General features: G+C 46.9%; 1 protein-coding gene across 1 annotated transcript in view; it reads left to right on the top strand.

Annotated features, from left to right (window-relative positions):
* The window catches only part of MDGA1 (MAM domain containing glycosylphosphatidylinositol anchor 1), a 196,362-nt gene that overhangs the window by 75,600 nt on the left and 99,855 nt on the right, over positions 1-20,907 (top strand). The window contains exons 5-9 of the mRNA XM_075064581.1: positions 1,200-1,374; positions 6,218-6,414; positions 10,588-10,720; positions 18,475-18,744; positions 19,198-19,527. Coding sequence (XP_074920682.1) covers positions 1,200-1,374; positions 6,218-6,414; positions 10,588-10,720; positions 18,475-18,744; positions 19,198-19,527 — 1,105 coding nt within the window. The remainder of the gene's footprint in view (positions 1-1,199; positions 1,375-6,217; positions 6,415-10,587; positions 10,721-18,474; positions 18,745-19,197; positions 19,528-20,907) is intronic.

Here is a 20,907-nt window from a genome sequence, read left to right as displayed (position 1 = left end):
CCTGCTTGTGCTGTCCTTTTGCACTCCTCCCAGCAATTCATCTATGTTTCCACTTTTTATAGGATTCCTTTATGATTTTTCAGGTAATTAACGAGCTTCTGATGGAACCTTATTGGCCTCCTACTAGTCTTCTCATTTTTCCTTTGCATCAGAATAGCTTGCAGTTGTGCCTTTTAATATTGTCTCCTTGAGAAACTGCCAGCTCTCCTGAATTCCTTTATCTCTTAGATTTTCTGCCCATGGGACCTTACTTCCAGTTTTTGAGTTTGTTAATATTTGCTTTTTGGAAGTCCATTGTTTTGTTCATGCCTTTCTTTTGTTAGATTCATGCAATCAGTCATTCCATGATCACTTTCATTCAGATTGCCTTCAGATTCGCAACCAATTCTTCCTTGTTAGAGTGCATCAAGACTAAACAGGCAATCCCCCTAGTTACTTCCTCCACTTTCTGAAACAAATAGTTGTCCCCAGTACATTCCAAAAAGTTACTGGAAATGTGTTCTGCTGTATTACTTTTCCAAGGGATGTCTGGGTAGTGAAAGTCTCCCATAACTGCCTGATCTTTGTGTTCTGGAGATTTGCTATATGTTCTGTGTGTTTGTTTATTCTCCATTGCCTGGAGAATGTTGGTAAAGGTGCCAAGAGAAGTGGTGATAATAGCTTTGTAGCCATGAACTAGTTACCTGCAAGGCCCCACCCCCTCCTGGCCATGCATGCTTGGCTTCCTGGCCAGTTTCTGCCCTCCAAGGATCAGCAAGGAAAGCCCTGTGTGTGCCAGCACTAAGCAAACCGGGTTTGGCAAAGATTTTGTGCTGGCTAATTGAACTGATCAGGAGTGAGCAAATGTAATGCACTTTTGCGAATAGTAGGGGGAGTTTAATGGCAGGGGAACACACAACAAGATGGGAGGAGCTGTTACATTTGGTGATCACTGTGGGGTACTAGTCGGTTGTGGATGGGCAGGTGCAGCCATTTGGCAGGGACATTTTGGGAGCATCTGCTAAACCTGCCTAGGCTCCAGTGAACATGGCTGTGCCTGACTCTGTGGGCATAAGGTGAGGAATGTTGCCTTCTCAGATGAGGGGCACAAAGGTGAGTGCTGCTGTAATCTGAGGCCTTAGAGCTGTGTCCACAGCTCTGAGTCCATTTGTGTGGCTTTTTGCTGTGTTTGCCTCCCTCCCTCTCCTATTCCCCTGCAGGTGAGGTGGACCAAAACTGCTGGCAGTGCCTCGGACAAATTCCAGGAGACATCGGTGTTTAACGAGACCCTTCGGATTGAGAAGATCCAGAGGCTGCAGGGAGGCCGCTATTACTGTAAAGCAGAGAATGGGGTTGGGGTCCCTGCCATCAAGTCCATTCGAGTAGATGTGCAGTGTAAGTCGTTTAGCGGCAGCCCAGAGCATCCCACAGCTCTATTGTGTGTCTATAACTAACTGAGTGGCCAGCAGGACTCTACATGAACCTAGAACCATGCTCCCCCCCCCAAGGGACAAAGGGACTAAAGTGGTACCTCCGGAACCCACTTCCCCCTGGGATATTAGACCCTTTGTGGGGCTGAATGACTTTATCTGTCTAAACCAACCTCTCTCAGCCCAGGGACCATGATCCCCTCCAAGGGTCCCCAATGGTTATCTGGGCTGGTGAGGGTGTTTGGCTTCTGTTCCCTTTTGTTTTTCTCTTTTTCAACATTGACTTGCTCTCCACTCCAAAATGGATCCACCTTAGATGCCTGGAACACCCCAGAAACCATTGCACTGATTCCTACTATGCCTCATCTGAAGCACTGTCAGAACAGTGGGATGCTCCTGAGGAGGCTCAATTGTAAATGGCTAAATAAGGGGTAAGCATAGGAGGAAAGCCAAGAATCCCTCAATTTAAGCCAAAAAGGAAGAGAGCTGATCTGAAATTCCTCTGGCCTTTTACTGCTCTACCTGGGTCTCTCTCACCTTGAAGATTCCACTTATTACGCCTTGTGGGGTGCAACATTTATACATGGGCTGTTGTGGCCAGCTGTGATGAAAGTTAGAATGGGGTTGTGTTGCTGTTGTGTGGTTACCCCCTTGTGGGAGAGACCAAAGACCTGGAACCAAGCACGATTTTGAGGGAGCTTTACTAGGCAGACACTTCCTGCTTTGAGGAGGATAAGCAGGCACAGTACAGCACAGACTCCCATCAAGCTGCTTCCTTGTGTGGTGGGAATTCTGCTCATTGCCTGGGGCTATCAACTGATGCAATTCCCTTCAAATCTTGGTGGCACCAAACCAAGGTCCTCACTGACCTCAGTTCTGATGGTCTAATTAAACGTTAAGTAAAGGTTTACATTAGAGATTGGCCTGAGCACCCCCACAACTTTGGGCGAGTCAGGATCCAGAACTGTGTCTTGCAGCCTGGGCAGGTTCCTATTTTAAATCAGCTTTGACTGTTGCCTTCTGCTTTGGTTTGAGTTTCTCTCCTCCCTTACCTTGCCCCGCTCCTGTACCCCACTGGGGCAGTGTTGGATGAGTACCATCCTACTACTTATGCAGGGGACACATGTAACTCCTCCTGCAGCTAATGCTGCTGTGGGTGGGGTCACTGTTTCTCCTTGGATTCTAGCTGTCTTTGCTCTGAGAAGTTCCCAAACCACCTAGGAACTCTTGGCTTGTCCACCTTTCCACTTTCACGTCTACAGTTCAGGCATTTAATTGCTCCCCTACAAAGGGAACTTTGGTTTTCTCAGACCATGGCATAGCAGCTTGTCCAGGTCTCTGTGTCTTTAGGAATGGGATTGTGGAAAGACTCTTGATATGAGCATTGTAAGCTGTGGGAGGTCCCTTTGCATCTGGGGTGCAGTTTGGAAGTAGAGTGATGTAGAGTCCTGTGGTTCCTCATGCATCTCTGACCTTTAGAACTGTGGGGCCAATGGGGTGGCCAAGGGCTTTCTGATACTAACGTCTACTCTGCACATGGACTTGGTAATGCATCTCTTCTGTTTGTGTGTTTTCTGGGAGAAGAGTCTGCTTTCTTTCAGTATTTGCTGTATATAAAAGGGAGCAGTTAGGAAAGATCAGGTAGTCGGATGAGGGATCACCAGGGCCAGCCTTTAGCCGGCTGAGCCAGAATTTCAAACCATACCGTTCCTTCCCTTCCTCTAATACATAATTGGGAACAATCCCCATAATCTCAATGCTGCCCTTAGTTTTAATGTCTTTAGTGGCCAGCCCTGGCGCTCTGGAACATTCAGTAGGATGTATTGCAGATTGCCTGGGAAGCTCCATTAGGCATATGCAGATGGTTCCAAGGAGGGTACACTAGCCTGCAGTGAATGATCCCACTGCCTTGGGCCAGAATCAGAAGGCTGGCTGCTCCCTGTCCTGGTTTGGTGGGACTGGGGAGTGTCAGTCTCTCTTAGGTCAAGATCAAGTGGATTATGGGAAGAGCAAAACACAAGCACACTCTGGGCCACATCCACCCTTAGTGTCGCTCTCCTGAAGTCAGGGAGCTGCACCAGGCATGGATTTGGCCTTGTCGTGCTTAGTATGTGCCCGTGCTGATTCTGAGGGCAATTTGCTTTCACGAGAAGAAAGCTCTAAACTGGTCTGGAGACTGAAGCCCTATAGAGGCCGAGTCTCATCGATGGAGGGTGTAGATTGCCATTTATGCACCCAGATCTTCCAGAGCTCCCCATCCTTTGATTTTCCCTAAAGCAAGTCTTCCTCTAAGGAAAAAGCAAGGCAGTGTGCAGCTGAGTATCAACGGCTGCCAACCAGCCTTCTGGGCAGGGGAATCTAGGAAGCTGCAGTTGCCAGCAGAAAGTTCCTAGGTCTCACTGCACTAGGCAGGGATGCCGCTGCCTGGAGCGGTTCCATGCTGGGGAAAGAGAAGACGAATGGAAAGAGGAAGATGCTGTTATTGAAGCATTCCATGTGGTTGGGTCAGTGCTAAATGTATCCCTAGTGCAACTCCATTGACTTTAGCGGAGTTACTGTACGCCAGGGACATATGTGTTTCCTTGGTTCTTATTGTAGTATCTCTCAGGAGGGCTGGCCCAAGGGCTGGCAGCTATTAAAAGAGGGTTTGAAGGAGGAAATCTAGGAATATAAAGGAAGATAGCACTCTGCCCTACCATGGAGAGAGCACAAATGGACGGGGGCTGGGAGTTCTGGGGAGCTGGTGTGCTCTGTCCATGGGGGTTGGAGGAAAATCTCCTATCATAATAGTGACCCTCTTGCTTTCAGTTGACTAAGGATTGGCAGGCTGGAAGGATGTTAGCTGTAACTCACGTCTTCTAATGTCTTGAAGGATAAAGGAAGGAAATAAAGGAGTGGGGTGGTGGTAGGCTCTGCCCAGGGTCATGGATGAAGGGGAAGGATAGTATAAAATTCAGTTAGTGCTCCTGTTAACAACACGTGTAGAGAAGGGTCTGTTCTCTGTTTTTTCTTCTCTCTCTTTCTGTCATTCAGCTAACAGTTCTGCTTATGTCTCTAAGTCATGGTGCTGTCAGGTTAACAAATCTTGGCTCCCATTATAAATGCTGTCTTCAGAACACACGCCTCATTAAAATATGTAAATAGACTGGTCCATGCGCACATCTCTGTGGGGAAGACATGCTAGTCAGAGAGCGCATTAACAGCGATTAATCTTTTCTCTCTGTAGCCAGATTTCCAAACTTGCAAACATCTGAACTAATATTTTAAAATCCAGTGACATGTAAGAACAAGGAGTGATGGGAATGCATCCTTTCCCTTCATAGGCTCTGGGGTAGAGGGGTTCGCAGGAAGGCACAAATGAAGGCAGTGTGCATGAGTTTTACTGATAGTTACCTCAGATGTAGCATTCACAGTAAAGTTGGGGCCTGATTCTGAGCTTGGTGATGGGGGGCTATCCAGAGTCGCTCCACTAAGCTCAGTGGCCACCCTCCCCTCAAAATGTAGAGGTGTGTGTGAGAGGGGTTGGGGGCATGTCAGAGTCAGCAGTCCAGTTTGGCCCCATCTCTCCAAACTAGTACAACTTTAAACAGGTCCTGAATGTCAATTAATCTCAACAGTGATGCTGTCTCATGTTCCAGTCCAGGGGTTCTCCAGCTGTTGGAGTCTGGGAGTCCCTTTGTCTGAGGGAGACCTATCTCCCCTTTCTGCTCCCACACCAGCCCCTCACAGCACAGGGACACAGTTTGAGAAGCCCTTTTCTAGCAGGAAGGTTGCAGTGGGCAAAGCCTGCCAGCATGGTGAGCTCTCCAAATGGGACTCTCTGCAGGACTCTTCTTCAGATCCTCTCAAATTAAAGGTTAATACCATCACTGAGAGGGCCGGGATTAACATGATTTTGCTGCAGGGGAAGTGAGAAAGGACTTGGGAGGGTGTTTTTTCCAGGGAGGGGAGAGAGAAGGGGACAGTCTAATGCATAGTTTTGGGGTTGGGGAGGAAGATATTTACAGTGCTTTTTTAATAGAGGCGGAGGGGATGGTGGAGGGAAGAGAGGATCCGTGCACATAGTAATAGGAAGAAGGGTTTGGGGTGCACTTTTTTAATGGAAGAGAAGAGGCTGCATCCAGATGTTCCTGTGTTCTTACATCCCATGTTCCCATGGTTGACATTCCACCAGACTCTTTCCTGTCTGTGAGATGAATCTCCATCTCTGTCCATCTGTTGTTCCCATTTTCTCCTCAGCTTTAAGGTTTTTCATGTGTTTTTCCATTGTCTGGCCATGTCTAAGAGAAGGGTATAGCCCCAACTTCCTAGAAGAAATCCCTTCCCATTCAGGGACAGAGGCCACAGAAGTGAAGGGTGGGAGCAGAGGGGAACAAGGGTGGGGGAGGAGAGTTCCTGGGATTTAGAGCCCTTTACCTATCAGCTAGAACAGAGGTTTGAGATCAGGGAGCAGAGGGGAAGTGATCTGGGAGCTGGAATGATGACATTGTGGTCCTGTCAGATAGCCAATCAATTAATCTTACTGCCAGCTGGAGGCTGCAAATCAGAGCTTATTTCCTGCTCCTGGAATGATATGGAGTGGACTGGAGAAGGTTGGTTTCTCCCATCAATTCCCTTAAGGTGTCATGTGTTGAGTCAGGTCTGCTTCTAGCTTAGTGTTTTCATTGACTCTGTGTGTGTGTGTGTGTGTGTGTGTGGATTCCCCTCTTCTCCTCCCTCCTGGAGCTTTGTCTGCTCACCAGGCTGCATGTACCCTGGCCTGAACCTTGCTAATGGCCCCTGCGGACCTTCCCCCCACTCCCTTCCAGATCTAGACGAGCCCATACTCACCGTCCACCAAACCATCAGCGATGTACGTGGCAGCTTCTACCAGGAGAAGACGGTCTTCCTCCGGTGCACAGTCAACTCTAACCCTCCCGCTCGCTTCATCTGGAAACGGGGTGCTGAGACACTCTCCCACAGCCAGGATAATGGAGTGGATATCTATGAGCCACTCTACACACAGGTGAGAGAGACATCACCCACCCCCAAACCTCACCACTGGCTTGTGTTGGCAAATCACCCACCAGGGCCTGAAGATCATCATGGGGTCCATCCCTACCATGCCGGGAGGGGAAATGTTATCCTCCTCCTGGCACCCACCAGGTTCCCCAATAATCCAGGATCCCTGCACAGTTTATTGTCTGTGGGTGATGCTTCTCACTCCCTGCTTGGCTTGTTGCATATACTAAGGAGAGGGTGGTGGAGAAGTGTGGATTGCAAGAAGCACTCCCAATACAGAGGACGGTGATGGGTCAAGAGGAATCCTCTGCCTGCAGGCCTTCCCCTAAAGTGTTTGATGTAGACAAAGGGAGAAGAGTGGAGCACGAGCGAGGATCATAGCTGGGAATTTCTTGTCCTACCATCAGAATGATGCCTGTGCCCAAGTGCCACTGCGGCATCTTTGGGGATGGAGCCAGGGATGGCTAGGCAGGAAACCTCAGGAATCCAGGCCAGGTTATTCTGTTTGGTTATGTTCCTTAAAGAAGGAAATGGAATCCAGTCCATAGGCCCCTGGTACTCTTCCCCTGTCCTCCCATCTCTCCAGCTGCACATCCCCTAGCATCCCATTGCTACACACATGCTGATGGCAATACACCTTCTCTGCTCATCAGGTTCGCTCCTAGAGCCATGTGCACTGTTCACAGCCAACAGATTTTTAGCCCTTTTTCCTTTTGGCAAACTGCCTGTGAGCAGGCCAAGGTTTTCATGTTTGTGTCAGTTACTTCTAACATTAAATGAACAGTTTGTGGAAATTAATTTGAATGGTTGAGGTGATTCACTGAGCAAGCCATGTGATTGGTTCCCTAAGTCACATGACACTGTTTCTGTTCCTAATTGGATGCCATATGCTTCCTATTTATGAAGAAAGAATGAGGAGTATTTGTGGCATCTTAGAGACTAACAAATTTATCTGGGCATAAGCTTTCATGGGCTAAAACCCACTTCTTCAGATGCATGGAGTGAAAAATACAGTAGGGAGATATATATACAGAGAACATGAAAAGATGGGGGTTGCCATACCAACTCTAACGAGACAAATCAATGTACATTGGCCAAAATGGACAGTCTCTACGCAAAAGAATAAATGAACGCAAATCAGATGTCAAGAATTATAACATTCAAAAACTAGGCGGAGAACACTTCAGCCTCCCTGGACACTCAATTACAGACCGAAAAGTCATAATTCTTCAACAAAAAAATTTCAAGTCAGACTCCAATGAGAAACTGCAGAACTGGAATTAATTTGCAAACTGGACACCATTAAATTAGTCTTGAATAAAGACTGAGAGTGGATGGGTCATTACACAAACTAAAAACTCTTTCCCCATGCTAATTTCCCCCCATCTGTTACTCACCCCATCTTGTCAACTGTTTGAAATGGGCCAGTCTGATTATCACTACAAAAGTTTTTTTTTCTCCTGATAATAGCCCACCTTAATTGATTTGTCTTGTTAGAGTTGGTATGGCAACCCCCATCTTTTCCTGTTCTCTGTATGTGTATATGTACATCTTCCTACTGTATTTTCCACTCCATGCATCTGATGAAGTGGTTTTTAGCCCAAGAAAGCTTATGCCCAAATAAATTTGTTAGTCTCTAAGGTGCCACAAGTACTGCTCATTCTGTTTGTTGATACAGACTAACACGGCTACCACTCTGAAACCTATTTATGAAGAGTGTGTTGGTTTAGAAATATGCATGGGTGTTTGTAATTGCTGGAACTGACTGTGCTAATAATGAAGAGCTTTTCCGAATGGCAGTATATGCATCCTAAATACATATGTACTCTTCCTCTCTGTCTGTCTCTCTCTCTTCCCCACCCTGCACCTTTATGTGCAGGTCAAAATCCTCATGCTTTCTTATACTTGTTTCCTCCCCCCTCCACACATTGCCCCTCAAGTCCCAGTGTTTTTCTTCCCTGCAACTGTAGTGGTGGTGGAAGGGAATGCTCTTGGGTAGCCTGCATTCCAAAGCATTCTGGGAAATGGTGCCCTAAAGTCTGCTGTGGATTTCAGTGCCCCTCAGTGACTGCCTTGCTGACATTGCTGAAGTTGGTTAATGAAGCAGAACGGTGTCATGAGGCAATGGGGAGGGGAGGGGGAAAGGGTAGTTCTTGAGAGGACGGCTTCATCCCTCACATCTCTCTGCCAACCCAAACCCCCTGCAACTGGGCCCGGAGCAGATTCTGGCCAGTTTTTATATTTTATTTGAGCCACACCCCAGGCAACCTCTCGGTTATTGAGGCATTGTTCATAGTTTGTTGAAACAAGCCTTCCCTGCATGTCATGGAAATGGGCAGCTGGAAGAAAATCCGAAAGAGAGATGGGGACAGAAAGAGCACAGCACTGTGGGTCTGTGATAGGTCAGTGCTACTACTTTGGTCTTGAGGGGATTTTCTGTCTAGTCCAGTGCTGTACGATGTCCAGTAAGGAAATTCCAGACCTTAGAACATCACCTCCTCTTCTGACTTTCCCTTTTCAGGGAGTCGGAGGCTGACTCTCTGTAGAAACTGGATAGTGGTGAAATCTTAGGCTGTGGAATAGTGCCCTCACAGCTCAAAGAAATTCTCTTCTATGTTCCATCTGTGGGTTCCTGTCAAGGGACATCCCTGCCAGCATGGGTCATTCCTACAAATGCCAGCTAGAGGGAAAGTGGTGTAGCATTGCCCTGTTTATGCAGAGGTTCTCCTCTTCTTTATACTGGCTTAAGCCAGAAATTGAAGTTAGCAAAGTTACATGGATGTAGAACTGGTGTGATAGCAGAATCAGTCTTGTTGCTCAGAAGCCTCATGTTTAACAAATCACAATTCAGTTACTCTTGTACTGTTGTATTCTCAGCCAGTCAGGCCAGATACACTGTTGTCAGTATAAGGTTTTGATGGCTGACATTTTACAAATGAGCTAAAAGCTTCACAGTTTGTGCTTTTGTAAACTGATTTACAATCTAGGTTTATATATGTTTACCCGACCCTATGTCTACTGATCAATAAACTGGATGCATATGAGCCATGTGTAAATCACTAGTTGACATGCACATTGTAAATGCCCTTGTTCATGCAGCATAGCAACGGATCTCCAGGAAAGTGTTTCTCATTTGGGTATTGGTCTCCTAGGAATTTATCTGCTAATTCAGTCAGGTCAGATACTACATGTTCAATGTATAATAATGTTTGTGAGCTCCATGTCCTGTCCCATGCAGTCATCTCAAGAGGATTTGTCAAGCTGATATCGTTTCACTTTTACAGATTTTTTTAAATCAAAATCTGTAAAAAGAGATGTTCACAAATAAAAGGACAAAGGCAAACTGTCATAAAAGCATATGAGTTAGAGGGTACAAACCATGGGGTGCAGCTCAGAACTTCCCGTAAGTGTGTCTCATAAATGTGAATATACAGAACCCATATCATGTGAATTTAACAGAGTTATTCTGGTTCTGCTGTGTGCCAATGACTGACAGTGCCAGAATCTGATTTTAGTTGCACTTCTATGAAAAATCCAGGGCAACTCCATTAAAGACAGGGTCATTACTCTGGAAATATATCAGTGTAAATGAGATTAGAATCTTGAGCAAAGGGAAAAGAAAGGTTTGATCATTTCTTTTAATATTTCTCTTAATTACCCTTTTTTCTTCTACTGCAGTTTTTTACAGTTTAACTGTTGAGCATATGTTTAGCCAAATATTAAAAGACATAAGGGCTGGAATCTGATCTTGGTTACCCTGGGTTTTATGACATTGTGACTCCACTGACTAGAGCTACTGCTGGATATCCCAGTGTGAGATCAGAATCTAGCTCTAAGTAGTTAAGAGTCTTTCAATCCTGCAAGATGATCCTGATAGCAATTGACAAGAGATGATCTCTAAAGCTGCTCAGTAATGCTTCCAGGTTACACGGTAGTGCTGCTGATTCTGTTTGTTTGTTTAATTTATTTAGAGAATGACTTGGGTTGGAATTATCACCACGAACATTTTATTGCTTCTTTTACAAAGGAGCGAGGGGCTGATCCAGAGATGTCCTGAGCCCTCACAACTCCCATTGAGCAGCACTTCTCAGAATCAGATCACAGATTTGTAGCTGAAAGCTGTTCGTTGTACATCTGTCATTCAGTTACTCTGTTTTCCTTCTTTCCAAACTCCCAGGGTGAAACCAAAGTTCTAAAGCTGAAAAACCTGAGGCCACAGGATTATGCCAGTTACACGTGTCAGGTATCTGTCCGGAATGTCTGCGGCATCCTTGACAAGACAATCACTTTCCAGCTCACTAACACAACAGGTAAGAGAGCAGCAACAGAAATGCCTTTGGGCCCTGAGCACCTCTTGCTTGCTGAACAGCTGTTCTCCTTCCAAGGTCTGGTGAAGAGGGATCCAATCCAATACCTATTAAAGTTAGTGGCTAGACTTCCACTAACTTCAGTAGGCATGGGATCAAGTCCACAATACAAAATTTAGCATGAATCAAACAAAGAGTTGGAGCAGGAAGTGTCCAGCAGCCCTTGGCATTCTTGTGAGCTCTCAGCTGCCGTGGCTGGTGGGATGTCATGAGAACAGACTCTGTTTAGGTGTTGAGGGAACTACGTAGATTTTTACCTAGCCAACTTTTTCTAAAAATAAAAGCAACTTTCCTGATTTGCTTTTTGTACAGTTGATATCTGGTAAAATGCTGCACGAACTTTCCCACAAATACTCTATACAATATTTGGATGACTTTGCTCCACCCTGATTTGCACCCCTCGTGTGGCTGTTTTCTGAAAGCATTCAAGCCATCAAGTTCTACTTGCACAGATGTCTGTGGAAAGCAGATATCAAAACAAATTTCACAACCACATGCACAAATGTTCATGACAGGAATGCTTGAGTGATCACCCGGTCAAGGAACAGAAAAAATATAATGTGATCATTCAGAGAAGTCCTGACTAATTAACAACTGAATAGCGTATATGAAATCCTTGCAGATAGTTGTTCACAACCAATAGATTAAAAAAGCCCCAAAAAGCAAAAAATTGTCAAATATTTTAAATAATGAATAAATATGAGAAAATTGTTTTTTTTTGCTTTGGGATATTCTGTGATCAAAGAAGAGGCTGAACTCATTTCTGTAATGTGATGTAATGTGGTGTAATGTACTTGTTTGAATTATTCACCTAGCTTTAATATAATACAAAGTAGTTTACATCCCTTGTGTCATCTCTGTACAACGAAGGCAGAACTCTTGATGGTGCCAACTGTTGATGAGAAATAGTTAATACTGTAGAAAATTATGTGTATTGATCTAACTGAGCCTAGGGGCTGAGACAATGAACATGTTTTTATGTATAAATAATTAAATACCTTAAGAAAAGAAAACCCTAGGTTAAATATTAGGGAGAAATACTCCTAACAGTGAGATCTCCACATCTGTCTCAAAAGGTGGAAGCAGCATCACTTGAGTCCTTTCAAACTAGAGTGGACAGAACAGTAGAGCATTCATTATAAGGCACAATCCTGCCCTAGTCAAGGGGAATGGGGCCTCAAACAGCTTTTCTAGCTCTGACTTCTGGGACGATATGTTTGTAGATTTATAGAATCTAATTCTCCTTTGAACCACGCTCCCCAGATAAATGCAAAGCAAGCATCCTTTTCATTTCAGCCCCTTTATTGAGTGAACAAGGAAGCTGGGTTTTCAAGCTGATCAGATCTGGTACCAGTACATGTGCAGTACATGGCTAAATTGACTCAATTCTTAGCCACTTGCACCGGATCAACATTTGGCCCATACAGCAGATGTGTGTAGTTCTCTTGCTGTATATAGATATGTTTTCATATTTATACACACACAAATATAAAGTCTTTCTCTATATATGTGTGAATAATTTTTTAGATTCTCTCTGATCTTGCATAAATCTCTTCCTCCCCTCTTCTGCTCATGCATTAGTAACTTCCTTGTAACATTGGCTGTGTCCAGAATTCTGAACAGCCTTACTCATGATGTCTTTGCTTCTGCACCTGGAGAAAAACTCAGGGAGCACAGAGGTGCATGGAAATCAATCTTTAAGTATTTATAGACCCAAATAGTATGGACTTTTGAGGGGAAGTGATGGGTCAGATCAGAGAATCTTCTTTCCCCAGCTTGTTTGCTGCTTCTCTGCCATTTGGCTATAAAAGTGACTCCTATGATTCGTCAGGGGCCCCTGGCTACTGACTGACTGTGGTGCAGATCTGTGCTTTTCCCTGCCAGGGAGTCCAGAGTTTGGGCCTGATGGGTTCCCCCACCCCTTACCCCGGCTTGGCTCTTCGATTATCTTGGGCAGCAGTTGAGTGTCGTGGTTGCAGCACCAATGTCTGCAGCACCAGTTTCGATTCCTGTTCTCTATGTGCATCCTCTGCCTGCAGGAGTTTTCTGCTGCTGCCGCCGCCTCCTCCTCCTTCCTGATGATGCTTTTTGGTTCTAGAGCTCTGAGGCTGACCCAGTGGGTCTGGTTGCAGAACCCAGTCCTGTCTCAGGGCCAATTTGTTGCAGCCTGCGTGTTGGGATCCAGCTGTGGTTGGGGAATGGCTGACATTTTCTCTCTTGATTTCTGCAAAGTTAAGCAGCCCAGCTGGTTAATTCTCCTGCAGTTTTACTGCAGCAAATTGGACTTCAAAGGGAATTGAAAGCGACTCTTTGTTTTTAATGGTCCCCTCGCTCCACAGCAGACTCTGCCAGCAGGTTTTCTGAGCCGAGAACAAAAGGAATCGCCACAGGTTACAAATAAATGAGATTCATCTCCTGCATAACAATGGCTGCATCTTGTTACCCTCCATCCGCTGACTAGAAGAGGATATGATCCAATCTCAGCTTCCAGAGTAGGGGCTGGGTTCATGCCGTCTAGCTGGAGAAGCATTGCCTTGAGATGTGCAGGTGGACATTTCACAGGTTCCTCCTCTCCTGGTTACACACACCAACTACCTGCCCTGAGGAAGCAGCTGCCCAGTGAGGTCACATTTTCTGAATTACCCTGCACAGAACATGTCCTCACTCAACAGGATTCTAGCAGTTAGGGCTGGGCAAACAAGTTCAGGTAAACTAAAAGAATAGCCCAAAATCCTTACCAGAACCTGAACAAGATCTGACTCATGCTTCACTGCTGCCTTCCTACCCTCCTCCTACCAACCTCCCCCACCCCAAGATAATCAATCTCTGACACCTTCCAGGTTTGCCCCAGAGGAAGAGACTCCCTACCAAGACCATGAGTGCAGTTTCTACCAGCTTGGCCAAGGAGAAGCAACTCCCAGACAAGACCAGCTCAGTGTCAGGGGAGTTGACTACTATTCAGTATCAGCTGGACGAGACCAAAGGTCTCTTGGCTCAGGGCAGCTGCCTTAGGGATGGTCTTGTACCCTGTGTTGTGTCTGCATAGATTGTGGGGGTATGTCCATCCAGAATGAGCCAGGCCACCCTATTAGGGGCCTCTTTGGATTTGTGAAGCCCCCTCAGAGCCTAAAATCACCACTGGCAAATACACAAATTATTTTTGCTTCCTCTCATACACTAGATTTGATGTTTATTTTCCAAAACTCCAGGTTGAGGGACCCTCAAGGGTCCTGACCTTCAGCTGTGGCCCCAAGAAATCAAAGGAGTTAAACCGTGTGCTTCAAACTGATCCTTATGATTGGCAGCAAAAGATGGCAACCCCTTCCCTTCCCACCCCCAAAAAATATACAGCACTTGCACAGTTGGCCAGGTGCTCCCTGTGTATTTGACAAGGGGGACACTGGGCACTGCTAGAGACAGGACACCAGGCTGCAGCGCTCGGAGCTTTCTGGCTGCGGTTATGCTGCTAAGTTATGCTGCCTTCATGGAGGAGAGAGCAGCCATCCTAGCCTTGTTTGTATGAACCGTAATTCAGAGATCCAGCACAGCTCATTAACGCAGAGTCCGGGGAGAGGAGAGGCAGAAATAATGATGCTGTTAAATCAGGCTTCATGAATATGTAACAACGTCTTATTTTGCATTATTATGGCCGTTACTTAAAACGCCCTCTCAGCCTTTGTGCTGTCGCTGGTTGCTTTCTGAGCTCTGTCTGGAACCAGTGATGGAGCTGACAAGGGCCGTTAAAGGGCCTTTCGTAAGATGAAGTGGAGAAGGCAGAGGAAAGCTTTTGAGATCAGTTCCTGGCGAGGGCAGGAATGAAAGAAACCAGACACAAGGATGTGAGCATCCAGAAGACGAGAAGCTGCATGTGCACTTTAAATCTGCCCAACCTGTGCCATGAAGGGAAAGTCATCTGGGCTGTACCCCAAGTGTGTAGAACCATGTATTTGACACGTGCACAGACCCAGGAGGGAGCTAGTGTTTAGCACCAGCTGGTGGTTGGGATACAGGACCATGAATGATCTAGACCAGCAGTTCCCAAACTTAGATGGCTTATGTACAGCCTTCTTTAGTGATATTTGAAGTATCACGAGCAAATTTCTTCTTTTAGTGCCCACTTCTTTTAGGCCTTAATAGGCTTAAAGCATTTCTGGACTCATAGTAAAATAGATTCCTACTGATGTCTGAAGTGTTAGATTATAGCATTTTTTAAACATCTCAGGTTTTTAGACAATGAATCAAAAAGAATCATCAATTATTATGTCTTCCTTGTAATTGAGTAACACAAAACATTTGTCAAGTGACTTGATATATTTTGGTATACTGCTAAACTAAGCCAGTGGCTTGATGGTTTAATTTGTCTCATTTAAGTTCAAAGTTTCTGCTAATTCTTACTTGGATTATTGCTGAACATAACACAAAGGTGTCTTCTTCTATTGACAATAGGTCCCTGATCCTCGCCTGGACACCAGGCAGCTTCAGCTCCAATTCACTCTTGTTCCAATGCTTCAGGTTCCCAGCCCCCCTCCAGTTCCCGCTGAACCAGGGAACTGTGCCAGTCTCACTGCAGCCGTTGGCCTCTCTGAAGAACCTTTCACACAGATTTCCTCCTGCTCTAGTCCCTGGACCCAACTCTTGCCCTCTATGTAAGGAACTACACAGCCTTCCTTCATGGGGCTGTGCCATGATTCAAGCAGGCTTTTCCAGCCCACCAGTATCCAGATTCCAGCCTCACTCCACAGAGCCTCCCTTGGTCCTTGGACTCATACACTTCTTCCCCTTGCTTTCAGGCCTCCTGACAGCCCTCCTTCTTAGGGCCGGGTTCGGATTCAGGCAGGCTTTCCTGGTCCACCAATCTCCCTTCTGGCTCTCACTCTGGTGAGCCTCTTTCTTAACTCAGTGCTCCCCTGCAATTCTTCTATCCAGGCTCTCTGCCCTCTACTACTCCTGGGACTCACCTAACTTTTAAGGAGGTAGCTGCTTCCTTAACACCTGCCCCTATTCTGCTCCTCCCTTGAATACCTGCTTCCTTAAAGGGGCCATATCCTGAAACAGGGCTTGGCTGGTCCTGGGCCCCACTCCCATTTAAAGGGGACAAGACCACCCTTTTACAGCATACCACTTTCAACAAGCTCCTGTACCACCAGTGGCACATGTACCACACTTTGGGAACTCATGATCCGGACAAGTTCTGTTCCTCCATCCCCTGGGGCTGAGCCAGCAGGGCCATAGCAGTCAGAAGGAAGGTAGAGTGCTTGCCTCAAGGGAAGTTCTGTCCGTACCAGGAGTCTGCTCTGTGAAATGGAGTGGAGTCTCATGATGTGAGTTGTTTGGGATATGTACTTAATACAGACAAGCTCCAAAGCTCCTTCTCAGGCTGTTAACTGTGGAGGGGTGAACTGGTCTGATGAGATCTGAATCCAAACCCAAACCACCATGGGGACTGGGAAGTCTGCCTCTCTTTCTTTAGCCATTCCTCACCCCTCTATGTGGCTGGGGCAGCCCTGTAGCCCTCTTTGCTGCCTTCTCGCTAGCTGTAGGCTTTGGCTTGTGGAAGATAGGGTTAGTTCTCTTCTCTCCCCTCCACCACCCTGCTGGGCATCTTGACTTGGAGTAGGCCTTTTGCCCTTCTCTGCCACTGGCGGGACCCATTACTCCCTCCTGGATTCTTCTGTTTTTAAACTGCGCTGCACTCCGCATTGCCCTGAACTGGTCCCCAGCAGGGCAAAGTGGCTTCTGAAGTCTCTCAACTGTTTAAAGTTGCGCTGAGTGACCCTCTTTCCATGCACTTCTGCTCTTCCATGTTTGGCTGGTTCTCTTGGTATTCCTACCAGACTGAATGCATGGAGTGCCAGAAATCTCATGATCTGAGAGCCTGTTCTCATGAGATTTCTGGCTCTGTTATGCAGAGATGAAAGATTGAGAGAGTTCAGAGCAGCACCTGAACTTGGGGGTCTCTAAGTTTGTGTGTTAAATTAAGGATATCCTTGTGATGGTATCGGGGGTGCCAATGCTCTGGTTGAGCCCTGCTGCACTACTGGTGGAGGTGCATTGCTGGAGAGAAGCAGAGAATGTGTCCTGGTGTCCAAGCGATTTAAGCAGGTTTGGCATCTAGCATGCTAGCTAAGCCTGACCTAACTTCAATGTTTTGACTAGTCTACATGCAGAGTAACACCTTTAGCTAGATTTTGAAAAAGGGTGAGGTTAGGCTTAGCTGGCATGTGTTAACTAACCCAACCCTTCATCTAGTTAAGACACAACCTCTGTTAGAACGGGCATGGATGTGTGCGCCATTCCGGGTGTGTGTGTCCCTTTAACATCTGAGGCTTGGAGGGGTTATGCCAGTATCTCTGCTGTGAACTGAAAGGTGTCTACTGTATTTAGTAACTTGTTACATGTGAAAGGGACATCTGCTTTTGGGACAGTGTGGGAATAATTGTCTGTATTCTCCACTTAAGTGCGTAGACATTGATCCAAAGTCCACTGATGTCTATAGACCTCTTTCTTTTGGCTTCAGTAGGCTTTGGATCGGGCCCTGGGTCATTGAGCCCAACCCATGGTGAGCTGGTAGCAAGTTAATATGACCTATTTCAATGAATCTTTTATTTCCATATCTTTCCCCGCCACTTCTCCTTCCACTCAGTCTCCTGTGTGGTATTTCTGTAGGAGGCATAGAGATATTTGCAGTGACTTACACAACATTTTCAGCAGGGGGTATGCAGAGGCGTAGAAAGGAGCCACAATGCAAGTAACTGAGCTTTTATTCCATCTCGGCTTCTGTAGGCCCCTTTTAAAGACAGAGGGAACTGATACAGAAAGAGCAATATAAATTAACCTGTGTGCAGGGGATTTTGATGTAGTTGCTGTGAAAATAAAGCCGGCATTGGTTCCCTGTTTCTCTGTCATCTTGGCTGGTAATGTCCATCTGCAGCCAGTTACTTGAACTGGGAGCAAAAATCAACAAGCCTTAGGGCCAGATTCCCCACTGCTTCTGTGTTGGCAGTCGTACTTATGCAAAATGGCGTAAAATACTACTGTTCTGATTTGGAGTGGAGAATTGGCTCCTACGTCTATAACAGAGCCAGAGCACCTAGTTAACATACTGTTACAATGTTCAGTGTAGATGGAACCTAACCTTGCTCCTAAACTTGGACTGTTCAGGGTTTACGCTGCAGTCACAAGGTGTCATTGCAGCTCTTGTAGACATACCCAAGCAAGTTGTTAATCACCCTAGCTCAGTCCTGGAGCAGGGAAGCTGCAGCAGTGTGTGCATCAGTCCACCTGGAACCCTGAGTAATTATTCATGAAGCTAGCCCATGCTGAAGCATGCGCTGCTGCAGCTTCACTGCTCTGGGACCAGGAGCTAGCTAGATTCAAGCTAGCTCGAGTGTGTCTGCACCAGCTGCAGTCTAGATGTATCCTCAGTTTTGGGTCTCCATGAAGTCCTGTCTATGCTATGCCTTTTAACCCTGTTGTGGCCAGGTCCCCTGCCTTAGTTAGAGATGCAGTGTTGTTGGGCCCTAGATTCACACACACCATGTTTTTAATGAACTCATGGCCAGCCCACACTCACTCAACTGGACCTGCTCTTTCCCAAGAACAAACTGAGAGTCTCTCTATTCAGATAGAACTGAGTGAAGTCCAGGCTGGTGTGAGTTTCCTCAGAGCTCACTAGTGTTCCCATTTTTCTCTTCCAGCCCCACCCGCTCTGAAGCTGTCTGTCAATGAGACCCTGGTGGTGAACCCAGGAGATAATGTCACTATGCAGTGCTCCCTGATAGGCGGCGACCCACTGCCTGAGGTGGTCTGGTCTCACTCACCCAGCCCTATGCCTCACAATAGCCTTATTCAAGAGGGTAACCTCACCATCTGGGGGATGCGCATGGAAGATTCAGGCTACTACAATTGCACGGCCATCAACAATGTGGGGAACCCAGCTAAGAAGACAGTGAATCTGCTGGTGCGATGTACGTCCTTCCACTGCATGTGCTTTTGGGGCGTGACTCTGGGTTCCCAGCACACATCATTCTTCATTTAAATAGGGGGTAAATGTGCTACTCCAGCAAGGGATTGGTAGCACTGACTGGAGAAGGTGCTGTGCAAGCTTCCACACCTACAGCTCTGCTGATGCACCTTATTCCTGACTCACTGCACCCACAGTTATTCCAGTCCTGTCCTTCCACTGCTCTGGAGATGCTTCCTGATCCTGACCTGCAGCACCACAGCAGGCCTTGGGGATGTGGGGCCATTGTCTCACATGGGGATCTCATTTGGGCATAGGGCTGGGGAATCCCTTGACCAAGAATATGTGGAGCCATTGCCTCCCATTGGGCAAAGGGTAGATGTCTCACACAGGTATCCCCATTGGGCACAGAGCATTTTGTCTTCACTAATTGGCTTTGCACTTGTGTTCATCCCAGCCATGAAGAACGTCACATTCCAGATCACCCCTGACGTGATCAAAGAGAGTGAGAGCATCCAACTAGGGCAGGACCTGAAGCTCTCATGCCATGTGGATGCCGTCCCCCAGGAGAAGGTCGTCTACTTCTGGTACAAGAATGGGAAATCAGCCAGGGTCTCAGACCGACTGCTCATTTCCAGGAACGACCCTGAACTCCCACCAGTGACGAGCAGCCTGGAGATCATTGACCTGCGCTTCAGTGATTATGGCACATATCTGTGCATTGCGTCCTTCCAGGGAGCCCCCATCCCTGACCTCAGTGTTGAGGTGAACATCTCTTCAGAAACAGGTGAGCCTCCACCGTGGAGGCCTGGGGCTTTGAGGGAGTTGGGTCAAGGGGCACAGTATGAATTAGAATCATGAAACCAACATATTCTTTCCAGCCTGAGCTCTTGAAGGCCCACAAATAAGCCTTGACTTCAAGTGTAAGAGCTCTTGTTCCTTCTGCTTGGGATGACAGCTATGCTGCATGTCTTGTAGTATCCTGAGATGATGAGGAGGTTGGACTAACCCAAAGAGAGCAGCCCCAGCATGCTACATTTTATGCAGAAGCCAGTGTGTGCTGGGCTGGATGCTGGGCATGTCTCATGAGTGGCCAGTGACCCAGCGGGGATAGGTGGGTTTTAAAGTAGCTAATTCCTTCCCTTAATATGGAGTCTTAATGGGTTAGTTTCAGGCTTCTAGTGACCTGAGGCACAACATGACTGAGGATATCTGATTACGAATTGGGAAGGCCCAGATTGCAGCCCAAGCCAACCTCAGAAGGTTGAAGAAGGGTTTGAAGAAACCCTGGCCAAGGGCTTATTGTGAAGGAACAGCAAGGGAATGGGATTTTACCAAATGTTCCAAGGCTGGTGGTTGTGGGGAAAGAGGTAGCGTTCTTTCACTTCTTTGGTGTGACTTAAGAGACACTCCCTCTGATATTTTTCCAGAGACTGAGATGGCAGGACCTGGCTTGTGTCCATGGCCATGTATGGTGGGAGCTGTGTGATGTTTGATAAACCTTCATTCCATGAACAGCTTTAGTGTTTAGTGTCCTGATTCTAATCCTCAGGACAGCTCTTGAATACTTTCTGCAGGAGCCCAGACACTATAAATCTCGCCCTCTTTTCCCTTCATAAAGGGCCTCATCCTTCTCCCAGTAGAATCAATGGCACAACTCTCTTATTTGCTTCAGTGGGAGCCCCAAATCTGTGCTAGCAAACATCAGATCAGATTCTGTTCTCAGATATGCCCATGCAGTCCCCCTGCCTTCCCTGGGATTGCTCAGGTGTGACTGAGAGCAACGCTGCACCTACTTGTAGATAAATGGTGAGCGAGCCTGAGGGAAGTCAACTGGCTGCAGAATCTGTCCTGATTTTACAAACTGCTTCAGAAAGTTTCCTTATTCATAGTGATGTTAACCAGCTTTGGCTGGTCCCAGGGCTGGTGCAACCATTTAGGCGACCTAGGTGGTCGCCTAGGGTGCTAGGATTTGGGGAACGGCATTTTCTTCGGCAGCGACCGCGGCAGCTGGATCTTCAGCTGCCCCAGTCGCCGCCGCCATTTAGGCGGAGGGAGCTGGGGCAGGGGAGCGCGGGGAGGGCCGCCTGCAGCAAGTAAGGGGGGGTGCGGCCCGCAGGGGAACTCCCCGCCCCAGCTCACCCCTGCCCCACCTCCTCCCCAAGCA

The sequence above is a fragment of the Chelonoidis abingdonii genome, chromosome 3, assembly GCF_003597395.2.
Source record: "Chelonoidis abingdonii isolate Lonesome George chromosome 3, CheloAbing_2.0, whole genome shotgun sequence".
Lineage (NCBI taxonomy): Eukaryota > Metazoa > Chordata > Testudines > Testudinidae > Chelonoidis > Chelonoidis abingdonii.
The sequence above is the reverse complement of the archived record's forward strand: the minus strand, read 5'-3'. Positions and strand labels throughout refer to the sequence as shown.